The sequence below is a fragment of the Gymnoscopelus braueri genome (genome assembly GCF_963280865.1).
Source record: "Gymnoscopelus braueri genome assembly, chromosome: 2".
Lineage (NCBI taxonomy): Eukaryota > Metazoa > Chordata > Actinopteri > Myctophiformes > Myctophidae > Gymnoscopelus > Gymnoscopelus braueri.
In genome coordinates, this window is record NC_137604.1 from 41,107,866 (window position 1) to 41,121,809 (window position 13,944).

The 13,944-nt window shown below is 43.0% G+C and overlaps 2 protein-coding genes across 4 annotated transcripts in view; one reads left to right on the forward strand and one right to left on the reverse strand.

Annotated features, from left to right (window-relative positions):
* lrba (LPS-responsive vesicle trafficking, beach and anchor containing) overlaps positions 1 to 13,944 on the forward strand; it is a 301,696-nt gene that overhangs the window by 179,412 nt on the left and 108,340 nt on the right. The window lies entirely within an intron of this gene.
* On the reverse strand, positions 1,287 to 3,137 carry mab21l2 (mab-21-like 2). Its single transcript, XM_080449845.1, has one exon. The coding sequence runs from the start codon at positions 2,744 to 2,746 to the stop codon at positions 1,667 to 1,669; it is 1,080 nt and encodes a 359-aa protein (XP_080305971.1). The 5' UTR covers positions 2,747 to 3,137; the 3' UTR covers positions 1,287 to 1,666.

Sequence of the window (13,944 nt, forward strand, 5' to 3'; positions counted from 1 at the left end):
ACTGGAGGGAACGAAGCAAGCGCTTCAAATTGTCACTTTCTAGCCTTTCCAAACCCCAGGCACGGCTCATTAACCAGGTTGATCTATAACCTAACTATTACACAGTCTAAAAGACAAGTTTGTTCTTTTACATTTTTCATGAGCAAAGTCTATTAAGTTACTATGTTTTCAACAAGGCATGTTGTTATGTATATGTTAATATACATGATAATATGATAATGCCTCGAGTTTTATTACCATAAATATTTGTGGTTATGTTGTTGAAAATATTCCTGTAATTTTCCTATAGCCTGCATGTGTGCTATATATTTTTCGCAGTTAAAATTTGTTTTGCCCCATTAGTGATATTTGTACAATATATGTGGAAATATTGTTAGCAAAATATTTGTAAGTTTATTAAAATGTTATTTTCTGTTTAAATGGCTTTATCACATTTAACTTGATGATCTGTGATTCAATTATAATTTAATCTACCTGCACGAGCAAAGAGGAAATGTAAACCGAAACAGCGAGTGCAAGGCCTTGTTGAGCAATGATGACACTGACACTTCAACATGTCTTCAGCGTGCATATAGTGATTCACTGAACCAAGTTCACCATTCTGCAGACTATTAAAACACTACCAGGTTGGATTCAAATAAAATGGTGTTCATGTAGGCTAATTGTACTTGAATTAAAATGAAGACACGTGACGTTATAGCACCAGCTATCTGCCGCCACGTTATTGACCCCACAGGTGGTTGTGTGTCCGTTTGTGTTCAGCTCTGTAGTCTTGCAATTTAACACGCTATGAAATTGTTTATTTATTATTATTATGATTAGATACATTTGCGTAAGGTAGGCTGTGGCTAGTATAATGCTTTATAACATTACAATTGACTTAATCAGGTCGAGGATTTGTTTTTGTTGTGGGCCTATATTTAGGTAATTGTCAAGTCAGCATCAGTGTCTTCTGTCTTGCATGGCCTATTTTGTATTCTTGCAAAAACTTTGTAGCCTAGGCTAGCTTAGTTAACTTACGCAAAAGAAATATTCTATTTTTGAAAGTATAGCCCTAATTATTATAAATGCATAAACACAAAAATATTATATGAGTGAAATATGTAACTTTTCCCTCTTTCCTTATTTTCCCACGCTGAGAACTCAGTATAAAGTTGTCTGTAATTGAGTAATTTAATGGTGTTCTAAAAAAAAAGAAGCCATTTAGAAAATGAAATACAGCAGTTTAGCCTGACATCCCACCTGTCAAAACACGTCAAGACACAAGGCCAAGTTGTAATGTAATTTACAACGTTTTATTAACATTTCAGCTTAAATCACATGATGGAAATTATTTTAAACTTGGCACGCTACATTTTTTTATTCTTTCACTTAAAGATTTTTTGTGCATATATTTAAATAAGAATTTCTTCACTTTGTGAAAACATTTAAAACAAAGACAATTAAACGTTAATACATTTAGCTTGAAAATGTACCTTCACTTTTCTCTGGCAACGGCCCAATTGCTCCATATTGTAAAATAATTTGTTGTGGTGTCGTTTGCTTGCTTCCTTATTGTTACTTAATTTCTTTCTCACATTGCTTGGAGAATCAGTTTCCCCCCTTTTTTATTTGAAACGCGATTCCAAATGTCTCTGCACAATTTCAACAGTCATTAGTTTTGTCTTTATAATTTGTCCAAACTTTTAGCATTGGTGAGTATTTCTCTCGCTAGTCTCCATGTCTGCTTAGCAGCCGCCTCCAGGGCCGAGTGTGGCTTTCCCTGAAACAAGTCCAAATTTGGCAAAAAGTAATGGGGACATCTGCGACACTGCAAGCAGGAGATGAGCTGCAGCAGGATGCCGTTCATCCGGTCCCCGAGACACGACTCGTCCCAGTCGGTCTCTCTCGGGTGCTTCTCGCACTCGTACAGCAGCAGGGTCTTCATGTGGTAGCTCTGGAGCGGCTGGCCGGGCAGTTCGAGGTGCCGGTCGCGGAGGGTTTTGAGAATGGAGAGACACTTCTTCCTGCAGCCCGCCATCAGCAGCCTGTTCTCGGCCTCGCTGAACTGCAGCACCCAGGCGTCGCTCTCGGCTGAGCTCTGTTTCCCCGTTAACGAGTAGCACTCTTTCGAGAGGAGGTTGAAGCCCTCGGCCTTGACTTCCGCCACCCGGTTCGGGCCGGGCCAGGGGATGTGTGGCATGGGCCACTGGGCCGCGCTTCTCGGCCAGATCCCCGTGCACTTGAACGCGGGGGTGATCTGGACCACGTATCTCTCCCTGATCCGTAGCTTGACCTCGCTGGTGTCCGCTACCATTTTAACCACGTCCCGGTAGCTGCATTTGTCCACGGCTTGCGCCACCAGCGTCTGAAAACGTGAGCGGATCTTCCTGGCGGATAGGTACCCCGAGGCGGTGATGAACTCGACCCACAGCGACATGCTCCTCTTGCGGCCGTCGCTCAGCTTCAGCACCGCGCAGCCGGGAAGCGACCCGTCGTCCACGAAGTTGAACACCCCCATCTGATTGAGGTAGAGCACCACCTCGAACTCGTTGGGGGCGATGACCTCCATCCCCTCGTAGCGCGCCTCTATCTCGCTGAGGGAGCTGATAAACCGCGGCTCCTGCACCTCCACCTCTTTCAGGACGTCCGACACCACTTTACAGACCTCCCGGATGGTCTTCGCGAGGGCCGCCTTGCGAGTCTGGCTTCTCTCGTTGTAGTATTTGTTGAGCTGGTAGACCAGCTTCGCCTGGGTCGCGATCATGTTGGGGCAGAGGTCCGGGCCGTACACCGGAGAGTCGCAGTAGGCTGACGGATCCAATGCTTACCGGTAAAAGCCCGAGCTAGAACGCTGGCCCCGTGCAATATAAAAAAATAAATAAAAAACGATGAAAGTTTTTTTTCTTCTGTCTGTTGCTGTAACAGCGGATGGACGTCAGTGTTTTTAGGAGGAGGAAACGGATAGGGATGCAACGTAATAGGCTGTTAAATATCAGTTGAAACTCATTGGCACTTCCAGATCGGCCACTAGACGCCGCGGACAAAAGAATATGACCGTGCTACCGGTACGCAGACATGCACCTTAAAAGATAAAACGGTCATCTCTCCTCCGCAGCAAGTTGCACTGCAAGGGGAAAACTGCGTTGTTTATTCTGTCGTCGGTCTGCACTGTAGATGCACGGAGCAGCTCAACCTGTGTAGTTTATGAATGGTTCCCTAGCAGGAGAGAGAGGGGGCCGGGCTTCGCGTCCTGCAATCAACGTTGGAGCTGTCAGTGGCGTCGGCCAATGAGCGGCGGAGCTGTCAGTGCGCTCGGCCAATCAGAGCCGTCTGCCAGCTGGCATCCCTGCCTGCGCCCGGAGATGCACTTTTGCTTTCCATGCAGAGCGGAGCTGCTGGCAAGGTCCAGATAGGAGAACCCTTAAGGTACAGGACATTTCCATAGAGGAGATACAAGGGACCCTGTTTACTTTCAACTTCACACAGAACAAAGTAGCACCCTGTAACAGGGTGCTACTTTGTTCTGTGCGAAGTTGAAAGTAATACCATTTTGTTTTAGAGAGCAGCGTTTGAATCTTTTCGCTGCCAGTGCGTCACATACATGTGTAATGTTGGATCATGTGGAGCTTTTAGATGATGGGTGCATATGTGAGTGATAAACTTTAGACATAATTCAATGCATGTAGCGTAGTGTTTTCCTCATTTACGAAGAGCGTCGTTTTTTTGTAATTTCTCTAATTGTCAAAGGAGGATTATTAGGCCTATTGTAATTGGATTTCCTTCATGTTTCTTGTTCTAAAAGGTAGACTCATTAAATTCATATAACTTGTTGTTTATTGTATGAAATGCTGTATTTATGTCTTTGGTATACTCTGATGTGATCAGAGTATATTTTTATTGTATAAACTATCTGAAATATAGGCCTACTCGCTACTGAACGGACACATAACGAAGTAGGCTATACACCAATTGAATTAGCCGGGCACGTAAATTAAATTAACGCTTGAAAAGAAAATTGCAACCTCTGTGTCTAGAAATTCATATTAAATTATTGTTTGTATACAGCCTGATTGTAGGCTATCCTGCCTATCTCCTACTGATACGATTCTTATACATTATTTATATTGAGTTAAATATCTTAATTGCAACGATATGTTTTATGCTATTGAGTAGCTATCATAACTATTTTATTTACTGTAGTAGACTATATGTGATCTTTTAAATGTGGGAGAAAAGACCATGCAGGCTACACCTGCTGTTCAGGCTCAAATAGCTATACTTGAAGTATAGACAGTCCTACCAATATTAAAGTCATGCGATTGATTGTGTTTGCCGTCATCATCAACAGTTTTTGTTCAATAGATTTACTTAATTATGAATATTTTTTTCCATTGTCGTCTTTTTTTAAATTCCAGTTTGTGAGGTTTTTTTTTATGGTGAATGAAATAACTGAAATGATGACACTTTGCCGTTTCATGAAACGCACATGCGCTAATCTATTTTTTGTATCGCCGGGGAGCCTTGCCCATCCAGAATAATTTAACGAGGGAGGGGGGGGGGGATTCTCCGAGCTTGTAATTGCAGTCCCCTTATCACCCCAGACTTCATGTTACATGACTTAAGAAGCCATCACTTGCTCCTGGAGGACACGAGCTAGAGAGAAGGGACTTGGAGGTGTGTGTGAGACATATATTCAGCGCGTTTCTGAAGCAAAGCGATAAATGAAAGCGTTTGAACACAGAACAACTTAAAGGAGTAGTTCACCCAAAAAAAATACTTATTTTCTATCAATTACACACGACCCCATGAAGCCTTGAATTAATGGAGTTTTTTTTGTTTTTGAGCCATTCCTGAGCCAATAATTTGATGACCGGGTCATCGGTCAATATAGGGACTCAATGGAGAGACTCTTTGAGTCATCAAATTATTGGCTTGAGAATGCGAAAAGCTAAAATTCCATGAATTCGAGGCTTCATGGGGTGTGTAATTGATAGAAAATAAGTCATTTTGTGGGTGAACTATACTAATTTAAACGTGCCCCCTATTTTTTCTTTCTTCATTTATTTATTTAATTTGAAAAAAGAAAAATCATTCATTATAAGGCGACGGTCTCTATGCTTTTTCTTCAATTAACGGCGCTGAGGTCATTCAGTTGAATGATTAGGGAGTAAATTAGACAGCCTCCGTCTTGGAGCGCGGTGATTGTTCATTCCCTCAAGGCTTTTTGATTAGCATTAATAATTGTTTTAAATCACAACTTGGTTATTTCGAGGAGTAAGAAAAACATTCGCTATATAGGCTACTGCAGTTTTAGCGATGGTCCGAATCCAATCACTTTTACCATAGGCCGCCTAATGATCGACATGACAGTAGGCCTCAACATGTCGTTACCTCAAAATGATGTTGTAAACGGATGATCATATCTATCAAACTTGTTTTTAGACTGCTTTGCTTACATTTTTTGCTCATCTGAAAATGACATGTTTTACATGCATAGAAAATTAAATATGGTTGACTAGCCTAGTTTATTGCATTTCTTTGCAGTTGCAAGCATGCAGGCTGCATATAGATGATCTGTTTATAACTAATTACAAAGTGAGAATTAAAAACATGTTTTTAAGGGTGTATAAGAAGTTAAGAACGTAATTTAAGCAATAACGTTTTGGATGAATAAGAATTGAATTGAAGAATATAGAGATGATTCAACTTTTGCAACATAGATTAATGTAGGCCTAGTACAGTGTAATACAGGACGTAGATTCAGCAACATGTTTTCCTGATTACTTTTCTTTAATGTATTTTATGAATAATTTAATGTATCCAGTTGTGCATGGAAACCAAACAAGCCACAATAATGAGCAAAGGCGAGAATGAATTAGGGATTATTTCATCCCTGTTTTGAAATGGCAAATCCCCTTGCTTGTGTCTTGATGCATTCCTCCCTGGGTTTGATGAAGCTGCTTCCACTGCTCGGTGCTGAGGGCAACTCGTGATTGCGTTCACATCATTTAACATTCATTTGAGTCCAGAAGTTCAGCAACGGTTGAGCCTGTTGAGCTTGTAAGTCAATAGCAAAAGAAAAAAACTTTACGCATAGGTTATGAATTAAAACTGGGATCACAAACATAGTTCATTTGGGGAAAACCCCAAAACTATACAGTACACGGTAATCTGTGTAAACTCCAAGAGTGTAACAATTACTCAAATTGTCCCCTAAGTATTTTGAATCAAATAAATCCATTAGTAAATACTAGTAGTGGTTACCTTACCTTACTGTCATTTTAAGTATTATATCATAGGCCACCTCACCTAGCAGAGCTATCAATACATCTGTGTTAGTATAAGTATAATCTTGTTATGAATAACACATGTACAGTGAAATTCTCAGTGTTAATCTAACCCTGAGAGTGCAAAAGAAATTGAGGATGTATATACAGTGACAGTGTCCTGTACCCTAATTGCCCCAACAATTTAAAAAAAAAAAGTCTTTGGTGAAACACTATTACAGTATATCACTTTGTGGATTCGCTGCATACGTTAATATAATCAACAGATTGCGTTTAGGCTTATGAATGAGTTTGCGGAGTCTGTTCGGATGCGTTTTCCAGAACCACTCGGGAGAACAGAGAGATCCTCTGTTGCAACACAATCTACGGCTGGCCTAGCAACCAGCTTGATTTATTGTGATGATTTAAAAGAAACACTAAAGTGTTGAGATTTGACATTCCTTCCCCCTGCATCATGAGCCAGATGAAGGGAAATAGGCATCCTCACGTAGAGATAGACAGTCTCAGCAATAGACGGAGAGAAAGAGATTCTCTAATGGATTCATTTACACTCAGGATTTTACTTTGTAGTGGAGAGATGTGTCAGAAGTGTGTGTGTGTGTGTGTGTGTGTGTGTGTGTGTGTGTGTGTGTGAGTGTGAGAGAGAGAGAGAGAGAGTGTGAGAGATAAGAAAGAATGACCGAGTGAATAGTGCATGTGGTGCAGAAGAGAGGAAAAAGAGAGGTGGAAAAGAGGAAAATGCTTGGGTGTTTGATTTCAGTGTGACAGTGTTTATTGTTGAGCTCGCAGTTGCAGAGAGATTAACGTGTGCCGCTCGGACTGAAAGTGTCCAAATATTATTAGGGGACATGCTAACTGCAGCTTAATGAAATATATGGCGACAGTGGAAATGGCTTTTCTCGACATATTAGGGGGACACTCTGACCTGTGCATCCATCACGCATTCTTCAGCAACAGTGTTCTGTATACAGTGATACGAAAAACCACCACCAAAAAATGGAACTGCAGTGAGTTAACTCTTTCTGTTCTGCCGGTCGAGTTGGAGAGACAGGGAGACATTTTATAAGCATGTTCCCTGTTGACCTTAGAGGTCTGTGTGTGTGTGTGTGTGTGTGTGTGTGTGTGTGTGAAAGCGCAAGGGAGAGTGTGTGAGTGTGCATTTTCTTCAATGTATGCATACATGCATACCCGCTTCTGTGTGTGAGTGCACACTTTGTCTTTGTATGAATACAGATCTCAGTAAAGTCAAACACACTTCACGACAACCCCCCCTTTCAGCGCATCACTCTTATTTCATATCAACCCTCCTCGCAGTGATTTTGCGCGCATATGCAGTGTTGAGGTTTTCTTCGTGGCCCAAAAAACAACAGCGTTTGATTAATGAGGTTTCGCAGGTATATGGAGGCTACCTCAACTAGCCTCCATCGGAGGAAAACCAGCGGCATTGGAGGGGGGCCCCCGGCTATCAGAGATCTCTCCTGCTACTTGCGCGTTGTCTTCTTTATCTCCGTGAAAACATCCAGAATTATCTGGGGTTCCTAAAGAGCTTTCCTCTGGTTTGTATTGACGGGAGAAAAGAGCAGGGCCCCAGCAGCGGGGGCCTTTGATCTGGGTCTGTGTGACAACTCCACAATGTGAGGCACCCGCCCTCAACCAGCCAAAAGCACAACGTTGTCCATGCCCCGCACTCACAGTCACTGCCTACTAGTGAGCCCACTGCAAAACCCTGACCCTTAAGGATCCATTTTTATACTCTCAGAGTTAAATTAAGCACTCACACCGTAAGATCAGAACAGTGTACCTCACTTCTTCTCTTTCTCCATCTCCATTGTCTTTATTCTTTTGCATTTATTGCATACTTTCATCAATGATCAGTTGATGAAACCACTCTGTCCCCTTATCTGTCCTTACTGTCTCTGCGTTCATCGTTCAGCCTCTCTGTCTCCATCATCCGTCACACTCACTGTCTGTCTTCTGTTTCTCTGCCTCTCTCTCCCCAGTGAGAGGAACTACCAGATTACTCAGAGTAGCCCCAGGTGGCTGGCTACTGTGTACACAACGCCGCTTTGTTTTCACACCACAGCCTTACAACCAAGCTAACTGCTTACCAGACACCACATGCCCAATGACGTGTGCTACGTTATCGACCTCATGGTGGAATTATATATTCATGAATAGGACATGAGTGTTTACACTTAACATAAATGCTCATTATTGATGACATATTTTTTGCATCAGCAACACTTTTTTTGTTGATAAGTAGCCTTCTTTTCATCTCTTAAACCTGGAATACATCGTCAGGGTTATCTGTGGGTTGCATATTTTAGGAGCCATTATTAAAGTATTACTCCCCTAAATTGGTCTGCAACAAATTGGCGAAATGACCTTGGGCCTTGCGATACGTCCATGCCTATACATCACATCACAAAGATAGGCAGTGTTTCACATCTCCATATGTCTTCGTTCATCTGGGTGTCACAGTGTTATGGCACGGTATGAGCAATGGAGATATTTGAAGTCAAACTTCTGACAGAATGACTAACTCCACCTCGGCGAGCGATATTAGAATAAATTGGCTCTCCTTTACGATCTCTGGTTGGGTATAAATAAAGAACACAGCTGAGTTCAGAGGCCCTTTGACGTTGAGAGCGGGGAGAGAGAGAAGAAGGAGAAAAAAAGATCTGCAACAGTTTTACTCCTGTGTCTGCTTGAGTTAGTGTGCTTTGTACTTCCAAGTGAATGATAAGGGAGGTGGATGTCAGCGCTAGGTGCTTTTAGCTCCAGCTTGCATTTTTTCTCTCTCTTCTTTTCGGGAAACATGATAGGTGCAGGGAAAGGGGCTCGACGGCTCACTTACAACACACACACGCACACGCACACGCACGCGCGCACGCACGCACGCACGCACACACACACACACACACACACACACACACACACACACACACACACACACACACACACACACACACACACACACACACACACACACACACACACACACACACACACACACACACACACACAGGGGGGTGCAAAGAGAGAGAGAATTTCCTATGCTTTAGCTCACACATTTTGTCGATGTCCCCCAAGCACGGATGGACCCAGCTGCTCCCTCCATAGAAGGCCCAGAGAAAATCAGCCCAGGCTACTAATTGCTTGGCAGGGCCCCTGCATCTGCTCTGCAGATCACAGCACTGATGATGAAGTCATGGAGCAGATGTGTGTGCATTTGTGTGTGCACGCATATGTATGTGTGCACGCACCTGTGTATGTGCGTGTGGCTGCACATGCATGTGTGCAGGCACCTGTGTGTTTTTGTGTGTGCGTGCATGTAATAGCACCATGTCTGTGTTTAGACACAACCCATTAATATTGCGTGTGGAGTGGTTGCATAGCCACTTCAGTCAGACTCCTTTTATAGCAAGAACAAGGAAGTGAAACGGTTCTACTGCCATCTGATTGGCTAAAAGAAAATGTTAGCTCAAACTGGATTGGAGGATATTCACACTAGCGAAATCACTGCAATCGGTGTGTTATGGCCAGTATTTGCAGACTGCTGAAAGATGCTTGATGTTAAAGCAATTATTTTTGTTACTATTTGAGTTGGCTGACATCAAAACGTTTTGTGGTTTGTCTATATTGCTCAGATTGGGGAGGTAGTGCATGGTTGACTTAAATAGCAATTTAACCACATTCTCTTCTTCGCAAAGAAGGCAAACATTTTGCAAAAATTGTAGATCTACAAGCTCTCAACACATTGTGATGTGAGCTTGCATATCGGCTATTTTCGCTATGTGATGTAGGCCTACATGGTAAGTATACAAGTTTTAAGTGGTTAAGGTCCATGAGCCATCATTTCCAATTCTGTATATCCCTTTCAGGAGACGTTCATCGTTTATGCATATTGTACGTTTCAGTCAACAGTGAAAAATACAATTTCAGCTGAAATAATTTGCTATTATATGGTAAATATCTACCCTTTAAAGCCCCCCCCCCCCCCACCACCCAACTCCTGAAAAGCCCTATACTGCCACATTGGACATACAGTGACAGGACCCCTAGTGAGCAGACCATTGGTAACTCCTAATTGTTGGGGCGGTGACAGCTGCCTGGGTTTTAGTCAGACTGGTTGAATGGACGGTGGACGGACACTCAGTCAAAAGAAACCAGCGTGGCATTATGTAGCACTTTGATGTGCTTAGGCCGTCCCCAAAGTGTCAAACTACTACTGTGACCAAGCCCCCTCCCCCCCCCCCACACCGCCTGGCCAAGCTCCTAGCTCCCCGACCCTCATGTGGTCGCCAGGGACGACCTCCGACTGCAGCTGCCAATCAGCAAGAGCCATATAGTGAGTTGGGAGGGGAGGGGGGGTCTCGGAGAGAAGAGTGTATTGATTTTCCAGTTAGAGCCTAAGTAGTGTGTGCTATAGGGCTAACGGACAGCCCAAGCAGCTATGTCATTATCAATGAGGCCAGGAAAACGGATCCCTTCGCTCATACTCATTCACCCCCCTCCCGAGATCCCGTCCTTCCCTCATCCTCCATCTTTCCCTCATGCCGTCGCTCCATCCGTTCCCTTCACCACTCCCTTCGTCGGACTCTGACAGAGTGCATCCTGGGAGGGTCGATAAATCGCTCAGGCACACCCAACGACAAGGACCGGCTGAGTGATGGGTTTGGATGACCTTTCTTTCTCTCTTTCTCTCTCTCTCTTTCTCTCTCGCTCTCTGAGTCTGCTCCTCCATGCTTTCCCAGTAATTATAGCACCTGGAAGACATTAAACGTTTCCTTACCAGAGACGGACTCATTATCATCACGGCCATCATGTGTTCTCTTCTCGCCTTCCCCCGCCTTCCTCTTGTCTCCCCCCCTCCTTGTCCCTCCTCAACCCGTCCCAACTCTCCCTTCATTCTTAACGTCGGAGGGTTTTTTCCTCCCGTTTTAATCTCGTCCACTGTATTCCCCCGGTGGAATACCTTAACTTATCTGCTCATCGGGAAAGCCAATTATTATCGTTCCGTTCCCCTCGTTCTGAGACGCTTCTTATGTCAAGTCACCGTCCAGCCGTTCAGAGCAAAGACACATGCAAACAATTGGGAATGATTTGAGCCAATTAGGAGAAATGAGGCCAAATAACGGTTTTAAGCTTCCTGAAGCGCGTTTGAGCTTAGCCCTATTCTCTCTTTCTATTTCTGCTCCTTTCTTGGGTACGTCCCCATGTGTACATGTGCACTCGCCCTCCATTTTATCCTGCCTTATCAGCTTGAATCCATGGCAGTAGCTGTATTCAGTCAGATCTGCTCGCTGCTCACGGTCTTGTTTTTTGAGTGAGCTTTATATCACAAACTATGAACTCATCCTTTGTGGTTGAGGCCAGCGATCCGTCGGTCTGATAAGGAGCATTTGAGAGAGATATGGGGGGGGGTGGGGGTCTTCAAAGTCAAGGAGAACATATGGGACGCCGGCGTCTTTTATTGTTTATAGGCCCGTTCTGTGGACAGTCATATTTTGGTCAGACAGCTCATTGCCGCAGTTGACTTATAGCCATGGTTGGATCAAGAGATCAAGGACCTTCTATATGGCAACTGTTGAAGATGCTGCTCTCTTTGTTATTGTTTATAGAGGCACAGACCCAAGCTTTATAACAGAGGTGTACAGTTATATGTCATCTGGAGGCCCTGAGTGGATTGTGTGGACACTGGTTTTCCTTTTCATTGCGTATGCACAACAAAACTCAAATTAAGCCTTACATACACAACGAATAGTGAAAATAGCAGGTCTACAAGCTCACAACAGGTCACATTGTGACATATTCTGAGCTTGTAGATCTGGTATTTGGGTTAATGTTCTTCTACCCCTCCTCTTAGCTTTTGTATCTATTAACAGTACGGACGTTTCTCTTCAGTATGACTGTCTTAAGATGATACGGAAATGGTCTTGGCGCTACTGCTATTACTTATTGCTGGCAGCTTTTGATGTTTGGGATCTAGCAAGTGAACCTCATTCCACAGTGAAACAAATTTCAAATCATTGTAGTTGAGGGCAGCAGCTTAAAGGCCTTTTCATACTAAGTCCGATACAGGTAACACAGTATGAAGGCCCCCTCAAAATATGGGTTACATTTTTATGTATGCAAACCTTTCACACCATGTCCAAAGTGGTTTTTCTACATACATTCCTGAAAATGGTCGGAGCAGAAGAAAATGAAAACTCGAGGTGGGGAGAGAAAACAACCACAACAAAGCTGACAGAAAACACAAAGGTGTTTTTTGTGTTAAAGTGCAGTTGAACAAATGTGCCTACTAAAGTGGCCAGTGAGTTTATATGTGTTCATTTTCAACGTTGGACGTTTTTGTGTGATTTCAAAGGTAGGAAATGGTCTTTAGCGCAAAAAAAAGAAAGAAATGTAACCACTGTTAGCTTTAGTGATTAACCCTTTGTTATATATTCTTCTGTTGTAGTGTCTAGATAGAACATAAGTCTGATAATATACATGGATATGTACCTTGCAAAATAAAATAGGGTCAAAAGAAATAAGGTCTTAAGAGAACACACAGCATGAAAATTAGTTGGTGATATTGATAATAAAGTCATACTGTGTAACTTTTTCAATTAAAGAAGTTGTTTTTTCTATTACCTTTCACTGATATGTGAAAAGCGAGTGCCAAAATGATGTAGACACCGGTTTCTGACAACGTGTTGTTGCGTTCCAAAATATCCTCAGGCGCAATGTCCTGCAGCCTTGCCTTTTAAGCGGTGGGTTCTGTTCTGTTTGTATGTTTTGGGGACTACGGATGTAAATTAGCTTACGGCATATTTACACTTAATCATGTGTACGCAATTACATAAATCATGTTTTAGTGTTCATTAATGTGCATTGTCCAGTCCAAATAAACACATAACGTAAATTAAAGACCAACTCTGTAATGACCAGGATGTTGCCAGAGTCGTTGCCAAAAATACTTCTTATTACACAGTATGTAGTGTAGTGACTGTCAATTTCAGCAGGAGATTGTTTAATTCCATCCACATGCCAGCGTACCTGTTCTCCACTGAGTTGCAGTGGCTCACCATGTCATTGTTGTGTGCTTCGTTACAGAGTGACTGGTGGCCTTTTTGCGTGTTGTCTGTGTAAATCCATTTGATAAAGCTCAGAGTATCAGTGAGTGGCAATCAAGGCAGGACAGGCCAGGGGAGATGATTGCCACTTGGTCGACACATAGGGACGCATTAGACACTGTCTGCACCCCAACTAATGATGACTAATGTCTCCCTTCCAATCACTCTCTGCTCTAAACTGGGCTGTTGGGATGAGATATACACACACACACAGGCACACACCTGAACACACACACACGTACACACTCACACACACACACACACACACACACACACATGCACGTGTCTTACAATCGTCCTCATCTCAAATTGGTCTGTCTACACCAGGAAAATTAGCTAAATAAACACACACACACACTCTAAATGAGCATGCACTTCTGTCCTAATCATCCAATCGACAAACAAAACTCTTTTTCACACAGTCACGTCTTCCAGTCTCTTCGCTCTCAAACCGCTCTGTGTGGACCACGATACATACATCGATACATACAAACACACGCAGAAAATCAATGGCCATCCACATGAGCTCACACTCATGCTCTCACCTAACAAAC